This window comes from Osmerus eperlanus, chromosome 17 (assembly GCF_963692335.1).
Source record: "Osmerus eperlanus chromosome 17, fOsmEpe2.1, whole genome shotgun sequence".
NCBI lineage: Eukaryota > Metazoa > Chordata > Actinopteri > Osmeriformes > Osmeridae > Osmerus > Osmerus eperlanus.
Genome location: NC_085034.1, coordinates 3,930,289 through 3,955,046, shown reverse-complemented (window position 1 = coordinate 3,955,046; position 24,758 = coordinate 3,930,289). Strand labels below are relative to the sequence as shown.

At 47.5% G+C, this 24,758-nt stretch overlaps 2 protein-coding genes across 7 annotated transcripts in view; both read right to left on the bottom strand.

Annotated features, from left to right (window-relative positions):
• atp5f1c (ATP synthase F1 subunit gamma) overlaps positions 1-24,758 on the bottom strand; it is a 165,184-nt gene that overhangs the window by 83,885 nt on the left and 56,541 nt on the right. The gene's annotated exons all lie outside the window — the stretch shown is intronic.
• Positions 22,619-24,758, bottom strand: part of gata3 (GATA binding protein 3) — a 16,247-nt gene continuing 14,107 nt past the window's right edge. For all 5 annotated transcript variants that reach the window (XM_062483097.1, XM_062483101.1, XM_062483102.1 and 2 more), the window contains exon 6: positions 22,619-24,312. In XM_062483097.1, coding sequence (XP_062339081.1) covers positions 24,025-24,312 — 288 coding nt within the window. In that variant the 3' untranslated portion in view covers positions 22,619-24,024. The remainder of the gene's footprint in view (positions 24,313-24,758) is intronic.

Genomic DNA, 24,758 nt, shown 5'->3' with positions numbered 1-24,758 from the left:
GAGTGAGGGTTATGAAACAATGTATACAGTGTAACATGAAGTAAAAAAAAAACAGAATAGAATTAGGAATGTCTGTCACAGCCGGGCCGTGTGCATGTGTGTGTGTGTTTGTGTGATTGTTTGTACATGAGTGTGTGTCTGTATTGTAATGTAGCTTGGAGACGTAACGTGTTTTTTTCTCTCTAACTCTGCCTGGAGCTGCATCCATAACCGCTTTCACCCTCTGCCAGAGAAACCAGACTGTCCAGTTTCTATGTAGCGTGCACACACACACACACGTACACCACATGTTCAGGCATGGAGAGAGAGTGAGAGAGAGAGAGAGAGAGAGAGAGAGAGTGAGAGAGAGAGAGAGAGAGAGAGAGAGAGAGAGAGAGAGAGAGAGAGAGAGAGAGAGAGAGAGAGAGAGAGAGAGAGAGAGAGAGAGAGAGAGAGAGAGAGAGAGAGAGAGAGAGAGAAAGCATAGTAGTACAGCCCCCCCTATACCACGTGTTGGGCTTCTAACCAACTCAAAGGCACATTTGACCTCTGGCCTGTTGAATCCTGAGACCTGCTACAGTTTGCCCACATTGTTTTCTGATTGCACTTCTGGATAATAGGCTCCTGGACTGAGAAAGGCCTCTTTTAAGTCTGGCCTCTTCTCTGGGTTGCTAATGCCCCTCTCTCTTTGTCAGCCATCCGTACACATGAGTCACATCGTAGACCGCACTGGGCATCCATACGAGATGGACGGCTCTCCATCGTTACACAAACACAGACCATGGAGCAAGACTGGAGAATCTTTATGATGAAGTTAATCACAACTGTTGGGGTAAGCGAGCCTAGATGACACACACACACACTCATCCACCCGCACACACACACACACTCCACCCTGCTCTAAGGTCATGCAGATTAGAGGGGTACGTTATTCCCCTGGGGGCTAGAGTAATCAGGGGAGTAGCACACACGTTGATGCTATTTAGGGCCATTTACATGACTAAGACGTTGACCGGCTGTTTGTTTAGACCTGCTGGGCGGGCTGAGGCTCCGGGTTGGAGCTGCAGCAGGTCTGCCTACCTGCCCTCCTTCACACCTCTATGGGCTTCAACCACCCTCATTAAGACTGGCACAAGCTCCCCCTTGTTTAATTGTCTGAAAATACTAACATCCAATGGAGGCAAACTTAGTACATTGTCTTTATAAAAGGTTGTAAAAGTCTAAGTTAGTGACATGTCATAAAAGTGTAAAGCCATGTCCAGGAGACGTGATCAGTGAGACTCTTAGTGATCCCGGGAAGTTTCACACACAGTTAAAGCACACAGGGCCCACAAGCCTTCTGAAGAGAAAGAGGCGGGTCTATTCAAGCGCAAGAGACAGATGACAGAACTGGACACCCCCCCCCCCCCCACACACACACACACACACACACTCAGAGGGAGGTAAATTAGCCTCCCTTACACAGTCAATATAGTCACGCAGAGCTGAAAACACGACGGACAGAGGCCGACTAATAGGCTGAGCTGTCACACAGTGACAATCCCGGTTTGGACCATAAACACACCCACCAGAACCCCTTGTCCGTTCTGAATACACACACTTTGGGTGGTAAGCAGCAATCAGCCACCCTGCTGTCAAGCCTGCTGGGCACCAGTGAGCGGGGTCATAAAGGTTCAGCTTCCAGCAGCCTCTACAGTAGAGGACAGGGCTGAATGAGGCTGAGGGCTCAGGGCTGTAAACACCGATCACAGCTGGACTCGTTCTCAAAGCCCTGCGAGGGTGACGACCGTCGTAAAGAGCAAAGGGCTGGCCGTTAGGACGCTTCCCCCTGGTCTGGGGCCGAGGCTGGGGGGGACAGATGGACGGCTGAGAGGGGTCGGTGGAGAGGGCCAGAGACCGAGGGAGGGAGCAGTGCAGAGGATGGAGGGGGAGCGAGGGAGGGAGGGCAGAGAGGGAGGGGAAGGGTGTGGTGGGGGGGTTGTAATTAAAACAGGAGTCAGTGCTCTAAAGAGGCCAACAGATGGAGAGGAGTAGCTCCCCAATTCCACAGAGAACGGGACTGGCAAGCAGAGGAACGCTAAGAGCAGTGTGTGTGTGAGGGTGTGTGTGCCTGTGTGTGTGTGCCTGTGTATGTATGTGTGTGTGTGTGTGTGTGTGTGTGTGTGTGTGATAAGCACATGTTCCCTTGGGTGAGTGCTTGAGTGATCTAACAGGGGCAATTAATTTGTTTTATATACGATTTAACTTCTCAGGCTTTGACAAAGGCGCTTGTCCTCTGGGAGCTCTGAATGCTCTCTGATACAAACCAGGCCCACCAGGGAGATGCACAATCAATCTGCCATAAGAATGCTTGTTTGTACCCAAGCTTTCATGTGTACAGAGAAGGGGATTCACATGTAAACTCATTTCACTCCATGAATATGTAATATGAATGAGTGGGACTGTAGAGCAGGAGATTTCAGACAGCAGAGGGAAAGTGTCCGGGGACATGCTGGTTGTCCGTTGACACCGCTGTGTGTTGATGAGGGGTCGTGATAGGGGCTGGATGTGGCCTTCCCGGGAGATATCACTTCATTTACAATGTCCATCACTCTGGTTTATTGTTCCCCTATCTCCCTGCACCAGCTCCAGCCCCGGTCCTAGCCCCAGCTCCAGCCCCGGTCCTAGCCCAGGCCCCGGCCCTGTTCCCACACAAGGTGACTTGACCTCCCTCTCTCTCTCTCTCTCTCTCTCTCTCTCTCTCTCTCTCTCTCTCTCTCTCTCTCTCTCTCTCTCTCTCTCTCTCTCTCTCTCTCTCTCTCTCTCTCTCTCTCTCTCTCTGTCTCTCTCTTTCTCTGTCTCTCTCTCTCTGTCTCTCTCTCTTTCTATCTCTCTCTCACACACACACACACACACACACACACACACACACACACACACAGGGTGACAGCTTCTTAGTGGCTGTGGTTAATCCCAAGTCAAGGTTATGTATGATAGGTCAGGGGTGTCCCCATCCAGCCTGTGTGGATAAACACTGACCCTGGAGAGGGGACAACAACCACCCCACCCACCACCACAAACACACACACACACACACTTCACAAGACCCACCTAGCCCTGACCTCTCCCTCCTCTACTCTATTTCTGGCTCTGATTCCCTCGAATGAACTGATGCCCAGCCACACCCACCACCCCACCCTACCACCCACCCACCACCCCACCCCTCACACACACAAACACCCTACTGAGTCTCTATAGACGACACTATCTGGCCATCAGACGCAGATCTCTATTGCTCTCCAGAGAGACCCCTGAGCGCTGGGAACTGGGACCCCCAGACGGTTCTCTGGAGAACGGGCGGGCCGAGCCATAGACCTCCGGGCAGCTAGCAGTGATGAGCCACATAATGAGGGAATAACCCTTTAATGAGGTGTCTTGTGGATGGCACAGATAGTAACAGGCTCCTTTATGTGTGCCCCTCCCCTTATGACAAACTGGAGCCACCGATAAGCAGACCATATGAATCCAATCAAGCGGCTCTCAGATGGACAGAGATAGAGAGAGGGTGAAAGATATAAAAGATGAGAAAGAGAGAGAGAGAGGGCGTGGGAACAGTCTTTTGGTAAGTGTTGGTTGTATGGCACTGCTCATTTCAAGTAACAGTAACTGAAGTGCTGGGACAACAATCAATGACCCGATCGTCACGTTTGTATGGGATCTAAAATATGGTGTTAGCTCTCCACCTCTCTCTCTCTCATTCTGTCAAACCTCTGCCTCTCTTGCCTTCTCCTCCATCTAAGCTTCACCACTCCATCCTTCACCTGACCTCCGCCCCCACAGCACCTTGTCGCCCACCACCGGGGAACAATAAACCAAACAAACCAGAACGCCCCCCTTCTTCATCCCTCGCTCATCAGACATGGAGGAGGGCCTTGGCAACCCCCCACCCCCCCCCCCCGTGGAAAAACAATGAGGGAAAAGAGCGGGAAGTGCAGGAGAGAAGGGGGGGGGGGGGGTTACGTAAACCTGACGGTTCCTTGTGTTGACTGAAAGGCTGTCTGCTCAGGAACCACTGTGTGGTGCAGATATGCCAGTAGGAAACATTAGGCCTTCTCCCCAGACGTGTTTGACAGGCCGGCACCCCTCCACTATATCTGTTAATGAGACTGGAACACATCACTGATTGAGCATGCAGACCGTTGGGTACACAACACACTGAGGAACTCTGGGAATTCAGCTTTGGGTTGGGCAAAACATTTGAAACTAATTTTCAAGTATGTCATAAAAACAGATGCATAAATCAAAATTGTAAGCACCTCTAATGGAGACCAGGGATATAATTACAAGAAATAGTCAGGAGTTATTTCTTAAACTGTGGCTTTAAATGACTTTTGAGATCATATTACCTCATGAAAGGGTGTTGTGTGTGCTGTGAGACACTCACAAACAGACATACAGACACACACAGGTTGACAGACAGATACACACACACACAGACGTGCAGATGGAGAGGCAGACAGACACTCACAGTCACACACATAAACATTTGAACAACCACTCAGGAGATAATTTACTGCTGTGTGTCAATTTAGTTCAAGGAATTTAATATAAAATGATCTATGTTTCTTGGCAACAGTAAGGATGACGAAGGGATAGATGCATGCTGGTAAATTTACAGCCCCACCCCCCCCCACACACACACACACACACACACCCACACCCTTCCCAATCCTTAGTCTGGTACATTAATTGTCTAGTCTTGGCACTTTAGTAAGTGTAAGCAAGTACAGTAAGTGATACAGGTTGTCACCATCAAAAGGTTCATCACATCTGAGTGTAAAATGTTTGGCATGTAAGTTTGTTGATTTTAGTGAATGAATACACTATCATTCAACCCTCAAACCTCACAGTATTGTGATACTTACACAAACTAACTCTTCCTTCCCACCCCCTTTCACGAGGGCAAACCTCCATGTTTGCTCTGGCTGAGAGATGCCAACACAGGCCTGTGTCTCTTTATCTAAACCTGACAGCACTTCACTCAGCCAGGCAGTTGAAGTGGGGACAGGCAACAATGGTTCTCACCCCTCCGTAGTGTTGACCCAGTGATAGCAAGGATGCTAACGCCACCTTAGCTTAGCCCTGCACACGGCAGGACAAGCCATTCAGCATACTTAGGGGACACAATGCATGACTCACAAGTTCGCGGGGAGCACACACACTCACACACACAAACAAACAAACACACGCACACACACACACACAAACAAACACACAGATTAAATCTGGCCTGACTACTGCAGGCCTCTCTCTTTGATGAGTGAAGGAGCCAAGAGTCTGGGTTCTGGATTAAGATGGCTGCATCAGATTGACACACACACACACCCCCGCCCCCCCCCCTCCCCTCGAGGGGTTAACCCTGATCCCATTCATTTACATTGAGTAGTCTTTTAAACCGAGCACACAAAGGAGCCTTTCCACAATAGTTAAAAAAGTCCACCTCCGAGATTACAGAGCATCAACAAACACTTAGTCATCTGAGAGGAGTCCTTTCTCTCTCTCTCTCCCCCCCCCCTCTCTCTCTCTCTTTCTCACTCTCTCCCTCTCTCTCTCTCCCTCTCTCTCTCTCTCTCTCTCTCCCTCTCTCTCTCTCTCTCTCTCTCGCTCTCTCTCTCTCTCTCTCACTCTCTCTCTCTCTCCCCCTCTCTCTCTCTCTCTCTCTCTCACACATACACACACACACACACCCTCCTGGGCTTTATGAGATTGGCCCTTTAATAAATGATGGGCAGGGTCTACACACTGAAGGGCCTTATTATGAGAGCCCATGGTGGGTAGTATAACCAGTGTTGTGTTACAGAATGGAAAAAGCTTGATTATTTGTCAGCGCTATTGTTTCTAGAAGCTGACACCATAGGGGTGTTCCAGAGTGGCTAGAGCTGGATGCTGGATGACTGATTCACTGGGAGGTGTTGTAAGTGAGGGAAATAGAAATGTCGTCTCGGTCCCCGGCCAATTTTACTCTTTCATATTTTATTCATTTAGCACACGCTTTTGTCCAAAGCGAGGCACGGTGCAAAGTTACCACATCTTAGCTGTGGACTATTTGCTTCATATTGGGTCCATGTATAAATACAGGTTTTTGAACAAAATGTTAACAGTGTCATACAGTCTTATTCATAGATGCGAAACATGCGAAATGACCTGTCCTTGCATGTAGGCAGCGGTCCATGCACACACATGCACACACGCACGGGTCCATCAGTGGTGTGACACAGGCATGGGCAGGACATGAGCTGCTGTTAGGTGCTGCTGCAGGATGAGGAGGATTGGAGGATTACCTGTGCCTGGAACACCAGAGCAGAGACACAGAGAGATCGCCTCAACACACACACACCTGGAATTACTGTCGAACAGGCAGCACAGCAATTCTTCAATTATTTGTGTGTGTGTAGGTGTTTGTATGTGTCTATGCATGCATGTGTGTGTCTTGAGAAGACAAAGTTAATTACTGTAAATGTGTTCAATATAAAAAATTATAACATCAAATCGAATGAATAATGACTGTAGGCTAGACAGAGAGGTAATGTATTTTCCTTCACCTCTGTGAGTCTGTGGCACAAAGACAATGAGAAGCAAACACATGCATGGGCGTCAATAAAAGGGATCTCATCATGTCTGAATATGATATCATTGACACACACTGCTTTCACACCGCATGTCCTGTGTTTTAGGAGACAAAAATGAATTTTCTTGCCTTTTCTCTTCGATCTCTTCTTTACAAGAGGTTTTTTGTTCCCTGTTAAGGCTCATCCGCCACCATGGCTGTCTGACTAAGAAGAGAGAGAAAGAGAGAGAGAGAGAGAGAGAGAGAGAGAGAGAGAGAGAGAGAGAGAGAGAGAGAGAGAGAGAGAGAGAGTCTGCCAAGTCTCCCTGCACCTCCTCGTTGCCCCGAGCGTAGATTTAGACATGAGTTATTGTGGGAGCATTTTGTGTGTTTATATTCTACTCTCAGCCATTTACCAGACTAGAGCATTAGACTGCTAATTTTTCTTGATTACCAGAGGACTGTACCACCAAGAAAGACATAAGAGATAGAACACAGACTGAAACACCAGGGAGAAAGAGAAGGATAACCAGGAGAGAGAAAGAGAGAAAGACATACAGACAGAGATAAAAGAGAGAGAGAAACCGAGAGAATGGAGTAAAAGATAATTACTGGCATTAAGCACATTTATCATCATATTCTGGCAGAAAAGAACATAAAAACAAATCAGAAAGAAGGAAACTGAAAGTCAGACTTCAACGTGGGACCAGAAAAGAGGAAGTCAAAGCCATGGTGTAAAAGAGAACTGAGATGCAGAGAGACGTTGCAGTTGTTCCACAGCCATTCAAAGAAAGCTGCAAACTCCGGAAGACTCCGGAAGACCTACAGGTCTACCATCAGACACTGTCATTACCGTTTGATGCTTTCTAATAGAAGCCAACAAAGTGATTGTGATCCAGACCTCCCACACTTCACTGTGCAGGGATCCATCTAACCCCAGGCCCACGCAGTCCCCCCGTGATCCCAACAGTGAATCTTTAACTGTGTGGGGAAGCTTAACCCTAACTGTGTATGACATGTGTGTGTGAGAGAGAGTGAGTGGGGTATGTCCTGACGGGGGCAAGCATGTGTGCATCAAGGCATGCATAGGAGCGTGGGTGGGTGGTGTGTTTGCGTGGACGTTTGTGCACACATATGTGTGTGTGTCCTCCCTGCCGTGGGGGGAGGTGTGGGTGTAGAAAGGGAGAGGCTGGCAGGCAGCAGAGCTATCCCTGGCACCAGGCCACCCCCCAGTCTGTCTGAGAGCACAATGGGCGATCCGGTAAAACAATACAGCCCCAGGAACAAGGCCCTCTTCAGAGCGGCCGACACTCTATCCCCCACCGCAGCCCTGTCACGGCAGGGCCTGAAAGAGAGCACGGGCCACTTCAAAACTCAACCCTGGAACACAGGCTCATTTTGCCCCATCCCCCCACTACACACACACACACACACACAGAGCCCCAAACGTATCAGCTCCCACACAGACCCACACACATCCACACCCCCACACCATACACACTCCCACACACCTCCACACCATACACACTCCCACACACCTCCACAACACACACACCTCCACACCCCCACGCCATACACACTCCCTCACACCCCCACACCACACAGAGACCCACACAGAGACACACAGCCAGACACACACACATCCAATCGCACAGACACACAGCCCCAGGTTCCCACCCGCCACACACGTTCCCACACAAACACACAACCCCGCTCAAACCCCTCACACACACTCCCACACACACAGAGACCAGGTATGACCTGGCCCTGCGGGTCTGACAGGTACAGGAGAGGAACAGAGCAACCTGTTGATGCAGGTACAGGAACATTCCACGTGGTCACAAGCCACACAGGGAGTGTGTGTGTGTGTGTGTGTGTGTGTGTGTGTGTGTGTGTGTGTGTGTGTGTGTGCGTGCGTGCGTGTGTCAGTGCGTGCGTGTGTGTGGTTGCGTTACTGGGTATGTGTGGGGGAGGGTGGGGATAATATGTATTTGTGTGTGGTTGTGTGTGAGTGTAGAGACGGGGATAGATAGAGAAAGATAGAGAAAGGTATAGAGAGAGAGAAAGAGAGATAGAGAGAGAAAGCGAGAGAGAGAAAGAGAGAGAGAACAGAGACAATGTTGTAGACGTTGACAGAAATACCACCCCAGTTAGTGTATCAAGATCTAGCACTGAATTGAATGCAAACACATCCCATTCATTTACCAAGCGAGGGCAATAATCCTCCCTAAACCCCAGCCATAACTATAAAGCTCTCCGTCAGTCTCGCTATCTCCAGCACCTAACAGACCTGTCATCACACGGAAATCATGGAGCACTTCTGCAACCTAGGCTGCCTACAGACATGAAGAAGGCCTAATCACAAATCTAATGTTTCTCTTGTTTGGAGATGAAAACAGCCTGGTATTTATCAGGCAGAGCCAGACCCCAGTCTCCACTCCAACGCCTCGGGCCAAGCATCCCTGAGATGAGTGGCACATCAGAACATCTATCACACCTATCGCCATCTCCATCACTGCGGCGAACATCTGCCCCACCCAAGGACAGACACACACACACACATACATACACACACACACAAACACACACCTCAGTTACATTACCACTTATGACACGTTACACAGCTGATAAGATCCCAGAAGCTGATTGTGTCACCTTGCCCCAGAAAAGGTTGACCGAACGGAGGATGAAAACTATTAAAGAGGCAGACAAGAGTTTTGAAAAGCTACACTCATGACATACTGGATGAGCGGGTGAGGAAAGAGCAATGAACATGAGGCTTTTGTTCTTTACAAATTATTTACAGTGAGTTGTTCTAGAGTCACACTAATTTACATGCATTTCAGTTCCAACATGGTGACACTAATACATGCAAAGTTGCATTTGGAAAGGAACTAACTACGGAGGATCTCAGTTCTGTGATGTGACAACAACTAAAAAACATTATAGATATCAAAATCTGGTATTAACCCATACTTAAGAAATTCACATTTCTCTTTATCAATATACTGTAACTTAGCAGCCTGCCAATGCGTGTTCTTGTCAGCAGCTACAACTAATTGGAATCCATGTGATTGTCAGATCCCAGCGGAGGTGTGAGTCTGATGACAGGTGGACAGCTTGTCTGTTCCACCAGCCTGAGGCCTGAGGGTTAGGACCAGCCTGGGTGTAGTTCCTCTTTCACTACCACAGAGATCAAAAAAAGAAAAGAAAAACTGTTGAAGGTGGTCTATGTGTGTGTGTATGCATGTGTGTGTGTGTGTGTGTGTGTGTGTGTGTGTGTGTGTGTGTGTGTGTGTGTGTGTGTGTGTGCGTGTAGACGGATAGGTGTGTGCGTGAGTGTGTGGGTGTGTGTGTTTGTGTGTCGGTGTGTGAACCTTCAATAGAGACAAAAGTTGAACTGTTCAGCTGTTTCAGATCTCTCGCTCTCTCTCTCTCTCTCTCTCTCTCTCTCTCTCTCTCTCTCTCTCTATTTCTATCTGCCTCTCTGCAACGTTTCATGTTAAATCCTGCCTCAATGGTTACACCACTTGTGGAATGTGTGTGTGCGTGGCTGTGTGTGGCTGTGGTTGTTAGTGGGGGTGGGAGTGAACCTACAATTGAAGAATCAAACGGTCATTTAGTTTGAGAGCAGCTACAGATACAGGACAAAGGAGCAGATCTGTGGCTGAGTGTGCCGCCCACGGGTCCTGTGCTGGGACGTTCCGGGGCGTTCCGTCGCGTTACGTCATCATCCGGGAGGGCGGGATCTCCCTCACACCTGTCTGCATGCACTGAACTTCACCTCTAGCCGCGAGTCAGCAGGTGCATTTCTCCTCTGAAATACTGTCTCACTTAGTCAGTGTGTGTCCGTGGGATTGTGTGTATATGTGTGTCGAGAGTGTTTCATAAAGAATTATGCATGTGTATATATACAGTATGTGTGTGTCTTTATACATGCATGTGTGTTGCTATGGCGGTACAGTTTCGATGTGTACTCCCGGGTGTGCGTTTTAATAAAGTTGGAACGAAAACGAAGTATGCTAATGTCACCCTGCAGCCAGAGGCTAACACACATTCACACAGCAAAGACACACACTCACAGTCACACAGCTTAGACAGACACACACACACAATCAAACAGCTTAGACACACACATTCACACAGCATAGACGCACACATTCACCCAGTATAGACTTCCTTGCATTAAAGAAGAGAGGAATTGAACATTCCTTCACGCAGATAGAGGCTGCTCTGCTTTCAGAGTCCCTGTTCCTTCCAGCACACCTGTCCTCTCCCCCAGGTGTGTTCCACATCCTCATCCTGCATCACAGGACAGGTCACCCAGGGCCACAACGGCCCCCTCTCTCCTTCCTCCCTCCCTCCTCGCTCCACCTCCCTCCCTTGTTCTTGGTCATCAATGCCGAGGTCGTTTCATGATTCAATCATGTTTGCTTGGCGTTTACTAAAGATGAACGAGCTCCCCACTAGAATGTCACTTCCACATGTAACCTAAATCTGGGTCACAGATCACTGACACCACCTGCCCCCCCAACCCCCTCATCTGTCCTAACCCCCTCATCGGTCCTAACCCTCCCTTTAACACCTGTCTCCACGGTGATGGTTGGGGGACAGGAAGTGGGGTGAAGCATTATGGGTATGGTGGAGAGTAAAATATCGGACGACAGTTGGGGGGCTGTGGACTGCAGCGCGACCCCCTGCGACCCCCCCCAACCCCACCACACACCCCACCTCATGGGTCCAAAGCCCGTCACACCCCCAAGCCCGGCCTGGCTGTGAATGAGCACCTCAGGTGAATGCCGTTATCCAGTTCCATCACCTCCGACTCTGGGTCCCAAGGGGCGTCCACTCAGAGCCCCAGGGCCACCATTACAGCTCCCCAGACAGGGGCCAGGAGAAGGGGGCCAAGGGGGAGGGAGGGGGGGGGCTCCTTTATTATTGCTTTGGGGGACCCTAATGGCCAGATGGCCAGGTGCTGTTGCTCCCCTGCACCCCCACCAATCCCCCCACCTGTAACAATCCCACCTTTCTTCCCCCAGCATATCCCTGGACCCCCCCATACACACCCCCAAGCTCCCAAACCTCAGCAGTGGTCACTCACACACTGAACCGGTCAAGCACAGAGAGAGAGAGAGAGAGAGAGAGAGAGGGAGGGAAGGAAGGAAGGAGAGCAGAGAAGGGGGAAAGGAGGGGGATAACTAATTTGTTGACCCGGGTTGGAACCCACCCACCCACCATGACCCCATATGCTAATGTTGAGTCACCTGTCCAGGATAGTCCTCTCTTACACACACATACAGAGAACCACAAACACACACACACACAAACACACACACACACAGACATACACACAGACATACCTATCCAGAGAGACTATTTGAAAGTACCTTACCATTGACTCAGCATCATATTCAAGAGACACTATGATTAGCCCAGTGGAAGGGATACCAGACCACAGGAATTCAAGACTAAAGCAGTAGCACACAATGAGGACACACTGTGAAAGGATGTGATATCTGTTTAATCCTTGAGTGCATGCACTGTCCTCAACAACATACAGCGTGTTGCTATGCTTGCATCATCGCCAACGATCATAGCCCTTTTCTTGGAATATACGTAGAGGTACAGAAAACACGTTTTATTTCTCTTTCACACACATACATGCACAAACACATTAAAACATGTCCTATTGCTCAAGAGTTTGGCAAATATGAGCCATTGCTTTTCACTCATTCCAGCCTTTTGCAATGCACTCAAACACACACGAACACACACACACACAAATCCCACCCTGATACACACAGGCCCATTGTGAAGCCCCAAAACAGAAACAACAGCTTCTCAAAAACACCAGGGGACACGCAATTCACTGCTCAATCAATCCACCTGCTATACAGAGACTGAGTCCTGCCACACACGTCCAGTACACACATACTCCAACAAATCAACAAATAGAGACATGTACACTTTTAGATGATATAAATGCACTTCACACACGAATAACACACAAACACACATCACACACACACACACACACACACACACAGGGATGTAAGTAACATTGCCCCCAGGGGACAGACTAGCGAGCCTAGATATAGGATTACTAGAATTGACGCTTCAGTCTTTCCATTGTGCATGCGAAAATCCAATGAGGGGCCTCTAAGTGGATGCACTCACACAGAGAACCTGTTCTAGGGCCACTAATTAAATCCAAACAGTCTCTGACATTGATTTGAGAGGCCATTACAGTCCCCTTATGGCCAAAAGCCTCACACACATTCCTTTACAGGCACAAGAGCAGAAAAGCACAGAGTAAATAGCATCTGAATGAAGGGAAAAAACAGAAAGACAAATATTGATTTGTCGTTGATGTGAAACTATTTTATTACCTCCTGAGTCTCACCTCTGTCTGTGGGTTTTCACATTGGGTGTCTCACATTGATGATAAAGGGATTAGCAGGAAGTCCACCAACTTGTTTTCCAGGCCAGGCATCCTCCTCTACCTGTACTTATGAGAACAGGCAGGGAGGCGGGACAACCAAACCGTGCTGCTAACTGGAAGAGGAGTCACAAAGGGAATTTTTCACTAAGGGGAGGGTTGGGTGAGATTGCCACAGAAAGAGACAGGGGGGAATATGGTGGCAATATTTGCGTGTTCCCACTACAGTCAATAAATGTTGAATGAATGGTGTGTATTGTTTTAGCAGCATACATTTGCCTTTTGTACACGTGATACAGGCGAATGCAAAACACTTTCTCCATTACAGAATTAGAGACAACAAAGACCCATCTGTAAGTATTGTCTTTTGAAAGAATAATTGACAAAAAGCCTGCAATATTTTGACCTCAGCTAGGCCACAGCAGGCCTTCAATCCATGATTCAAGTGGAGGACATTCCAAAAAGTCTAGGTGGAGATAAACAGATAGGGGGATGAGAAATGGGGAAAAAACTGAGGGCTAGAACCACCTTGCACTGTTGTAATTACATAAGGACTGACAGCACTCTGGTAAACCGTGTCAGAGCGAGGATTGAAAAACTTTTATCTGTTCACCAGGGTTCCCCAAAGAGAGGGAGAGAGAGACAGGGGGAGAGAGAGAGAGAGAGAGAGAGAGAGAGAGAGAGAGAGAGGGAGAGAGAGAGAGAGAGAGAGAGAGGGGGGGGGGGGAGAGAGAGAGAGAGAGAGAGAAGAGAGAGAGAGAGAGAGAAAGAGAGAGAGAGAGAGAGAGAGAGAGAGAGAGAGAGAGAGAGAGAGAGAGAGATCAAGATTGAAAGAGAAAGAGGAGAGTGGGGAGGATTGATCAAAATGAAACTCTCTCATTCCCCAGATGAGGACAGATGGCGAGGGAGGAGGCTGAGAAAAGTGTGCAGCTGTGTAACAAGGTACTCCAGGTACTCTCTCCAACCTTTGCTAACAAGTCTTCTCCCCCCTTCTCCCCCTCTTCCCCCTCCCAGCCCCCTGACCCCACCCCCTTTCACCTGTGCAGTGCTAGCAAGGCATCTGGGTTCGGGTGAGAAAGAGTTCAGATATGTTCCGTGTAGTCATGTTCCCCTGAATGCTTGAGAACACATGCTTTTAGGGAGGAGTGTGTGTGAGAAAAGAAGACTGTCTGGGCAAAGGAAGTGTCAAAATCAGGAACAAGGAACAAATACAAATTATTTTAAAGAATCAAAACCCCTCATTTACTTAATAACTATTGTGTTACATGGAAAAAGATAATGATAAACTCACATTTCAGGACGTTAAAAGTGCTTTCCTAAAACGACATGGCTTTTCAGAAAGGAATGTAGGTTTCTGATTGGCCAACACCCTAGTGTAGCATCTTTAACCATTCAACACACAATGTGTTTGAACAATGAAAGAGCTTGCTGTTATAGGCTGAAGCTGTGTCTTGTTTGGGGGTCTGAGTCTGTAATCTCCCCCCACAGCCCTCAACACTGACACCTGATTAATCGCCATACGTCTAAAATACTGACAGTAACAAACGGCCTGTCTTCAGGGCCAGACAAAGCAACGAAAATACAGAGCGTTGAAAAGGTCTGGCCTGTCCCACCATATTTATCTAACATTTCTTGGTATGTGGGGGTTTTTTCGTTCTCATTCTCAGGGCCAACAATTACATGAACATTTTCATCAGCATGGAATTCGAAAAATTACCTCAGCGAAAGGGACCGAGCGAAAGGAGGACAGGAAGAGAGTGAGTTAAGTTATTACCAGACAGAGCAGTGGTTTGACAGGAGGTACAGATGTTACACAATGTTGAAGAGGAAAGATGGAGGGATGGAGATGGAGGGAGTGGAAGGTGAAAAGGCATGGAGACAAAGGGGAAGAGGCCGATGCACAGTTCTCTGGAGGTTTTTGGGGGGAGTACTACTTCCAATCTCTCTCTCTCTCTCTCTCTCTCTCTCTCTCTCTCTCTCTCTCTCTCTCTCTCTCTCTCTCTCTCTCTCTCTCTCTCTCTCTCTCTCTCTCTCTCTCTCTCTCTCTGTCCTGAGGCTGTTCTGAGTTGCTCTCCCCTGCGTGTCCGGACGGGTTCCAGTCAGTCCCGGGTGAAACTGGTCACCTGAGTCCCCCCTCCCCCGAGCTCACCAGCCCCCGGGCGCACACCTTCGCCTCCATCTGACAGGGGGTAGAGCCACGGATGGGAAAGCACCGCGATGATCCACCAAATTCCTCACAGGTGAAGCATTACTGCATTACTAAACGATTTCAGAGACAATCTTCTGAAACTCAGAATCATAGCTCCAACAGTGCTTCAAACCTGTGCAAAACAAGGCAAAGTTTCCTGTGGGAATTAGACCTTTCTGAAGAAGGATGTTTGTGTGTTTGGCTTCTGAGGTAAGAAAAAGCTATCCTGTGTGTTAAGCTGGGAATGTGTTAATGCGAAGACAATGGGACTGGCTTCAAATTGAAGAAAAACAGTCAAAAGAGAAAAGAGAAAAAAAGGAAGGAGGGGGAGTGAAAGAAGAGGAAGAAGCTGGTTTATCCTGACATATGGAAGGGGTGGGGGGTACATGCAGGACGGTGAGCCAGGGCACTGGAGAGTAACATAGCCACAATGGAGACTTGAGCCCAAACTGCACCCAACAATAGACCTCCTCTCTCCCCTGCACCCTCTAGCCTCCCCCCATGCTCCCCTGTCTGCTTCCCTATCCTATCATCACCCCTGCCAAACACATCCAGCCACAGGCCAGCCAACCTTCTCAACAGGACAACAACATGACAACGAACAATGACAGCAATGCGAGGACAACCACTAAACCATGTATTTTTGTTTTCACATTACACAAGGAACTAGTCAGGCCTAATTCTTCTTCCAACAAAACGTTTGTTTTTGAGAATGAAACATCTATCTTTCTCTCTCTCTCTCTCTCTCTCTCTCTCTCTCTCTCTCTCTCTCTCTCTCTCTCTCTCTCTCTCTCTCTCTCTCTCTCTCTCTCTCTCTCTCTCTCTCTCTCTCTCCTCTCTCCCTCTCTCTCTCTCTCCTTGCTCCCTCACTGTTTCTCTCTTAATTTATTTCTCTTTTTCTCAACCTTTCCGAACCTGTTTATCCACTGTGAACAACACCAGGCCTGCCGTTGGAGAGGCACCTGCTGCTTCCTGGTTTGACGGCTTGTGACTGGTAGTCATTTAAATAAACAAACGTTGTCTCGTTTGGCAGGGGTGTCGACAGGGGCACATTCCCGCTTTTCATCTGCTCTCCACCTCTCTCTTATGCAATCACGGGTGGACCGGGTCGCTATCCAATAACCTGGATACATTATGTTTGTGTGTGTGTGTGTGTGCTCAATGTCAGTCACGTACTCATGACATCATGAGCATCACACTGGGACAAAACTCTTCTCTTACAAAAAAACGGAATGTGGATCCATCAAAAAGTGACAGTGGGTGACACATTAATCACTCTTGATGAACCTCTGGGTGTCGGGTTTCTCAAGGAACGTATCATGATACTCAGTGTCTTTCAGTGATCTTGAGTTTACACAAAATGAAGTGTGTCGATGTGTCGTTATCTTACCAACAGGAGCCTCAGACTGTCATTCAAGGTAGCTAAGCTAAAGGGTTATAAGCGCATAGGCCGTTGAGCAGTGCATGTGTGCCGGTCAGGTCAACCAGGTAAGGTTTGTAACACCTGTGCTAAAGTTCAGACTGGAGGTCAAGGTGTCGAACAGGATCCTTATCTACCCCTCCTCTGTGCTTAGGCACCACTTGGCTAGATTAGAACCTGAACAAAAACACTTTCCTCCCCATGGCTAAAGCCCCAATTTAGCTAACAGTCAGTCACAATGGACAAGGGGGCTGGACTTGTGATTATTTAGTCCACCCCTGTATTCTCCCTTTGTAGATAGCACTAGAAGAGTACCCTGGTTAATTGCAATGGGTTTTCCTTAAGCGCTATTCTGTGCATTTCACCTGAACTGTGGAGTTATAAGTTAAAAAATTCAAAGTATGGCATAACACAGTATAGCATAGCACAACATACTGTAGCATAGCAGAGCAGAGCATAGGTCAGTGTAGTGGAGCAGCGGTCAACCCAGGCCATCATTACCTCAGGAAGGAGCTTTGGCTGTGAAAACACCAAGTCTTCCACTCTCCGCCTACAGTAACAACACTGCCAGGACTCCCAGAGGAGGGAGCAGGGAGGGGGCGGGGAACCAGGGGACCCCGGACCATGGTGGGGGGATAGAGGGCAGCTCGTGAAACACACATCCATAGCAAACTCCAGTACCATACCGCCGTGAGCACGCACACCGAAACCCTTGGAGATCGGTCCAAACACACACACGCACGCACGCACTTTTCTAATTGTTCAAAACAGAGACATTAAACACAGTTCCCAGGATACAGTGTGTTCATACTTCTGCCATACAGCTAAAAGTGTGCTCGCCTCACTGTGAAATCCATTGGCCATGGAGGATGAGCAAGCAGCGAGATATCATCGACTCACCAATCAGAGACAGAGATGGCTTTCGGATTACACACTAATGAGATAGGTGCTAGATAGCCAGGATCAGGGAAACGGGAGGGAAGAGGGAGAGATGGTGTAGCGCACCATGCTTGCTCTAATGTGTTAAGTCGTTTCCCTGATTGTTTTTCTAACTTCCTAGGGTGCTATAGATAATCACTCAAGATTCCAGCACGTTTCCTAACCCGCCACAGCACCGATTATTTACCTAATAAGGCATTGTCTGATTGGCCGCTGGGAGACAATGGCCCGTGACATCACAAGTCTGAACTGGAGTCAACTGCATTCTGTTTAAATAGCTCCAGGCCATCGCTTCCATGAATCTCAACTACATTCTCTGTTAGGAGTAAACACATACACTCCCACACATACATGCATTTGTGTATAACCTTCACAACAAATCCTCTTCTCTGTTCAAGATACAAACATTGGAATGAAAGCCCGGCATATTGATAGCTTGTTAGTAGATCCTTCCTTGATCTCATCTTGATCCCAGGGAGGTGAACAACAATACACTGATGCTCCTGTCATAAATTCACCTGAGATCATGCAGAATGATTCCGCTTGATAAAAGTGTCAATGGTTTGCAGCAACAGACAACTCTGGAGCGTCAGGAACGTTTGAATCCCTTGCTTGTGACCTAATCTATAGAGTTTCTCTTTGCGCCTTTTGTAATCTGTAATTAACTTGCCTTAGTGTTGATAAAGACTGAGTTGCTGCCAACTACTTCACACACTCTAGGCAACTCCCACACAGGTAATACTGTCCCCAGCCAAGTACCTGTTCCTGAACAACGCAGACAAAGGCTCAGACACCTGAGAAAGCCAACGAGAAGAGCACTTTAGTCTGCTTGTCTCTGGGCCTTGGTGTCCGTTCGGGATCAACTAGGGCTAGCTCAGATGGACTGGAGCTCCGCAGTCGAGGCCTTGGTTCTAGACTTGGTGAGAGCTTCTGCTGACATCTTTTGGATGTGGGCCCATGCAAATAGACTTTGGAGGGGAGGAGGAGGAGGAAGGGCGGGGCTGGGGGGTGACAGGTGAGCATCGGTTTGGCCCCCGGGCTCCTGTGGGAGGGGTGTCTGTTGAAGAGGTTGTGACTATTGAAGCATGCCATGGGAAGGATACAGTTTGGGAGAGAGGGTTTAGGTAGAGGTGCCTCACGGAGGCGTCTGTAAGACTCAGAGGGAAGATCTCCTAATGGGGGTTTAATGAGAGAGCGCAGGAGGAAGAGGATATGTGCGTCATGTCAGGCACCAATGATGAGTTGATGATTACAGGCAAAACAATATGGGGCATGACATGAAATTGAATGGTTGGTTTTTCCTTCGGGTAGAGGAGAGCAGTACGTTAAGGAACGATGTGTGTTTTGTGTGGCGAGGTTCCATAGGTGTTCCACTTGCATTTCTATACACAAAACCACTCCTCAGATACACTGACGATCCCTCCTCTTATTTTAAGTGTATTAGTTGCCGTAGGCGACTCATATTCTCAGTCAGCAGAAAAGTAGTTCTGCCCAAAACCTGTCCTCCCTCCTGCCTTAACCCTCTGTCCTCCTCCCCCTCCCCCTCCCTCGCCACCCCCTCCCCCCTCCCCCCCTCCCCCCTCCCCCCTCCCCCCCTCCCCCCTCCCTCCTCCCCCCACCCTCTCTGGTCATCACTCATTCCTGCTGACACACAACAGGGCCCGCTCATCTCAGATGCTCCTCAGGTGAACTGGTGAACTTTAACACAGCACCGCCTACAGTGTTCCACAACATGTCAGTCTCCTAGCTCTCTCTCTCTCTCTCTTTCTCTTTCTCTCTTTTTCTTTATTAAGGCCTTTGCTGTTATTCCCAGGAAGGTATGATATATTTTCAAACACTGATGCAATCGCATACATATATCAAGAATTGATTCCTATATGTCTGGGAACATGTATACTTTGCTATTCATATGCAAACACACAAGACATTCTCTTTATCTTTCCCACACAAAAACCATCCTCACTGCACACACCATCCCACACACACACACACTGACAGAATCACCTTGAGCATTTTACCACATTGATTGAAATGTCTCTCAGCAGAGCTGGCTTGCAGGAGGAGTCCTCACATACAACCTGTTCAGTGTGCTTGTGTGTGTGTGTGTGTGTGTGTGTGTGTGTGTGTGTGTGTGTGTGTGTGTGTGTGTGTGTGTATATGTGTGTATATGTGTGTGTATATGTGTGTGTGAAATGAGGGTTTAGGCATGTTGTCTACAAGGCCGGCCAACGAGGCCTGGAGGCACCTCACAAAAGAGATAATTATCTTTTATCTGCAATGTTGTGACGGGAGATTATGGTTCACATTTACGATTGTTAAAGAGACAATGCAGCGCAAGACAACCCTTCTCCAAAGGGGTGCGGGGGTCTTGAAAAAAGCTTGTAGAAGTGAGAGAACTCCCACAGTAAGACAAAGACAGTAAGACAGTCATGTTGTGTACCGGGTGTAAACAAGCATGACTTACGAAGTGAACAGGCATGAATCGACCTGAGGTAAATGTTTAATTTACCTCAAAATTTAGCTCAAAATAAAATAAGCAATTTTATTTTGATGCACAGGACTCTTAATTGTTCACAAGTAAATCCCGCATTATGTGTGGGTGACAAAGGTGGGAACACAACAGAAAAAGGACCTATATCGATTTCATATTTACAAAAAATGTACACATGAACACTTCCTGAACACTTGATGGGCAAAAGCCCACATCAATTCAACACAAAGGATAACTGGGTGAACGAGTGAGTGTTAACTCTTTTGACAGATCCCCACCCGCTTCTCCACCCGTTCACTTCCATGGGAATGAGGTATATGTTTGTGTCTAGGGTGTAATGGAAAAGTAGGTGAATACAGAGAAAGAAAATGAATATGTGAATGTGAGAGAGATAGAGAGAAACTGAAAGAGTAGGAGATAGGGATGGAAAGAGACAAGTGGGGTGCAATCTACCCACATGATCCAGACAGGACTGTTCTTGTGGCCAGTATGAGAAGAGGGATTACAAAAAAAAACAGATCTCAGCATGAATTCTAGACATTCAATACATGACATAGGTTCTGTATGTTCAGTATCCACCTGTTTCTTGACTCTGTACTAGAACCATAAAGACACTGGGGACATTCTCTATCTGATGTATGTGTGAAAAGTCTAGCTTTCGTACAAGCAACACAATGCAAAGGAAGGTTTTGATGGTCAAAGATATCTGTTAGGACAGCAAGCGCACATAGCAGGGGTTACCATCACATCCTTGTACTACACAATTATGACTTCAAAGGTCACTCAAATGTCATCTTAGCTGTCACATAGAAACATAAAGAACAGAGAAAGAGAGAAAGAATTAAAGAACGAGAATGAGGTAGAGAGACTTCAGTTTGACCTCTCCAGAGGACCCCTGTGTCCCCTCTATGTGTCCCCCAGTAAGGGCCACGCCTGGGTGGGGAGCGCTGGAGCATGACAGGGGATCAGGGTGGAGCCGGCTGGAGAGTGTCTGGGTCAGCTAATTAATAAACATCAACACTTTGCTTGGACGCCACATTTATCTCCATGTATGCTGAAAAGAGAGAGAGAGAGAGAGAGGGGGGGGGAGGGGGAGAGGGGGAGAGGGAGAGAAAGAGAGGAGGAGGAGGAAGATTGGATTATATAAAACCTGCCATAGATTTGTAACTGATATTTGAAACAAACCGTTGATTGAGAAAGCAAGAAAACAGGTGTGGGTGTAAACAGATGGAGGGGGAGGAAAGAGTCAGAACAAAAGAAAGGAAAGAAGACACAGGTTCAAAGGAAGAGTGAGATGAGTCAAATCATTCCATATTACTAAACGTTGCCAGTCAGCGCTCCTTCAGTCACCCTTGGTAGATAAGCACTCTAAACACCTAAAGGAGAGGACAGGTCACTCAAGGGTATAAGACTCCTAAAAACACAATTTTCCCTCTAAATTTGCCCTCACTACACACAGAAAAAAACATGCACGTGCACGCCACACACATATGCACACAATTCCATTATATCATACCCCTGCAACCTCACTGTCAAAACACAGGAGCAAATCTCCCTGATTTGACACACTGGCTCAGAAACAAATGATGCCCAAAACCTGACTTCTGTTTGGCCTCCATAAACCAGCACTGGTACAAAGACAATGGGAGGGGGTCATCCAATGTTGTTAGCATTATGTTTCAAATGTGTCTTTGTGAGATTGTTGATTTGTTACTAAGTAAGCAAACTACTTACAGAATTTAATGTTTCATTTTTTAAATGAATTATAAATGGTCACAAAGGACCACACTGGGAAGCTACTGTGAAGAGTGGGATTTAGCAGTGTCAGCTTAAATTCCTAACTAAGTTGGCTGGAATGAAGTTACAACGTACAATATATGGGAACTAAACACAGACCAGATGGTGTGTCACTGAAGTAAAGTTGGAAAACCAAACGCACTTTCTTGTTTGAACTCTCATGCACTGTTTTGGTGCTTTAGTTTTGCTGTCCTGTAACGAGGAAGAGATTGGATGAATGTAATGTTGAGGAAGCTTGGCCACATAATGACTTTGTTTGTGGTCGAAACCAGTGACTTCCTCCTCCTCACATTCTGTCATGTAGAACATCTCAAAATAAAAGTTATTCAAATCATGTCTTCCGAACAATTATGAATATATTCAGTGCAGCTTTGGTTGTAAATATGAGCTTAACTGGTGAACATTAACCTTGTCTCCTCTTGATCTGCTGAGCAGGGACAGGTCTGAGATGCTTCAGTCACCTGAAGGTGTTTCTTCTGTAGCGAGATAGCAAGTTGTTCATTTACTTCAGTTCTGGACGGCAGCGACTGACTTAGGCTGTGTGACTCTTGCCTTTTGTAGCCACTCCTGTGCCACTGTTTATTTCCAGGCTTCCTGTTTGTTCTCCACCACACAAGTGGTTGCTGTGCATGCTGGGTAAAAATGGCCAGGGTGTTGCAGTTTGAGGGTCACAGTGTGTCAGGCTTCACACACGCACACACAGACATTCACACATGCACATACAGGCACAGACATTCACACACCCACACCAAAGGCAGAATGATGCGCTTGAACCACAGTTTAACATGTCAACAGAGATTAAACTAGTTTATTATTTTCAAAGAGGAAAAAAAATTACGAAACAAAAAGCAGTCATTTTTTACACTAGTGATTATTATTAAATTTTTACAACCATTCAGTCTGCATAACATAAAGAAATAATTCTACATCTTTGTTTCTTTCGTATTTTTGGTACTCTGAATTATACATACAAATAACAAATACGGGAACTTTTTCACAATGCATATAATCTGTGGGCAGGAAAAAAGTCTTTCAGGTGATCCAATGTGGCAGTGTGTGTGTGAGTGCAAGTGTGTGTGTATGTAATGTTTGTGTTTGTGAGAGTATATGTGTTTGTGCGTTAGCATGTGAACACAAACCAATTGCCCGAGACCTATAGCACATCCAAAAATGAGACGCTTGCAGTCTGAGCAATAGATACTCTTTACAAGCTTAATGCATCAAACACGATTCCAGCAGACAAAAGTAGAGGCCTTTCCTTTATCAGTCCATGTTCGCTCTTTTCTTTCTCTTTACTCTTTCTCCACGCCATTTCTTTCTCTCTCTCTCTCTCTCTCTCTTCATCTGTTAGGGAGATGAAGGGAGCAGAGGTCTTCTCCACTCTAGCAATAGCCTCTCCATCTGTGACTCGTACCCTTCTGGTCTTTAGCTGCCCGAGGGGGCATTTCTAGCTTTTTTTTCTTACTGAATCAAAAAGTCTTCATTAAATGTATTGTATTTCATACAATTTGTACAAATATATTCAATGTTTGTCTCCTCCTCTCACAGCGCAGGTTTGGTTGTAGGGAGGTTGTGTGGAAGGGGGTTGGGGAATGGGGGACAGGGGAAGTGGGGGGTTGTGGGGGATGGGGGGCAGGGGGGGCAGGGTCCTGTCATACAGGGTGTGGTGAGAAGTAGAGAGCTGGGGAGGGAGACGGCATAAATGGCTTTTCTGTACACAAATAAAATTCCGGATTCTTGAGATCTCAGCTGTATTGGAACAGTCTACTAGAGGGTGTGAAGGTTAGAGAACAGGCTCTCTCCTTTCTCCTCAATAGGAGACAAATCTTCCCAAGCGTTGGAAAACAGCAGTCAGTGAGTCAGTCTGCTGGAGCTTTCATACAGCAGACAGGTGGTTTTGGATTTGATTTATTAAAAAAATACAGTAAAACTGAAGCGAAAGGAACCTAAAGCCTGTCTCACTCCCACGTTGAGGTCAGATCATGATAGGCTCGCTGGCCAAGCAGCGGTAGGTGAGGGGCGGAGAGGAGAGCAGTTAGGCTGTCATTCAGCTAGGGAGGCAGAGTAGCAGAGGTATCAGGGAATGGGAGAGGAGATTGGAGGATCGGTGTCAGGAATGTGGCCCCAGGTAGGTGGAGAGAGGAGGGAGTGGTAGTGGGGGGGGGGGGGGGGGGGGGGAGTGAGTCTAGCCCATGGCTGTGACCATGCTGCCGTGGTGGGGGGCGAACTGCAGGCTGGAAGATGGGTGCATGGGCGTGGGGGTGGTCAGCATGTGGCCGGAGTGTGAGAAGGGGGGGAAGGAGGACATGTGGCGGGACAGGGCGGCCGGGCTGAATGAGCTGCTCTTGTCCATCAGGCTCTTGGAGAAGTCGTCCATGCTGTCGTGGGACTTTTTGCTCTTCTTTGACTTGCTGGACATCTTCCTGTTCCTGGTCTGTATGCCCTCCTTCTTCATGGTGAGAGGTCGGTTAATCTGGGGAAAGAGGCAAGATGGACAAAGGTCAACACACAACATGTACATTTTATGTTTATCCGTCGTTAGAAAGATCTTTTGACAACTGTCTGGAGGTTAGTGACGCTGTTACAGACGCAGAGGTCATAGAGCGTCTGAACATAAAATAACTGCATTCATGTTTCTCTGTGTATTTAGATCAGGTGTAAAACAAGTACAGACAGGAAAACAATGAATTTGTGGAGAAATAAACAAGAAAATATGTCAGAGGGCCATCCAAAGGATTCAGATCGAGTGAGGTGGGGTAGTCAGGGAGACAATGATATGTAATGAAGTCCTATTATGAAGGAAATCTGGCCTTCCTTTGGTTAGGCAGTAAAGGGGGTGATGGAGGATGTATGTGTGTGTGTGTATATGTGTGTTTTTATATGTGTGTGTCTTTCTGTGTGTGTATATGAGTGTCAGGA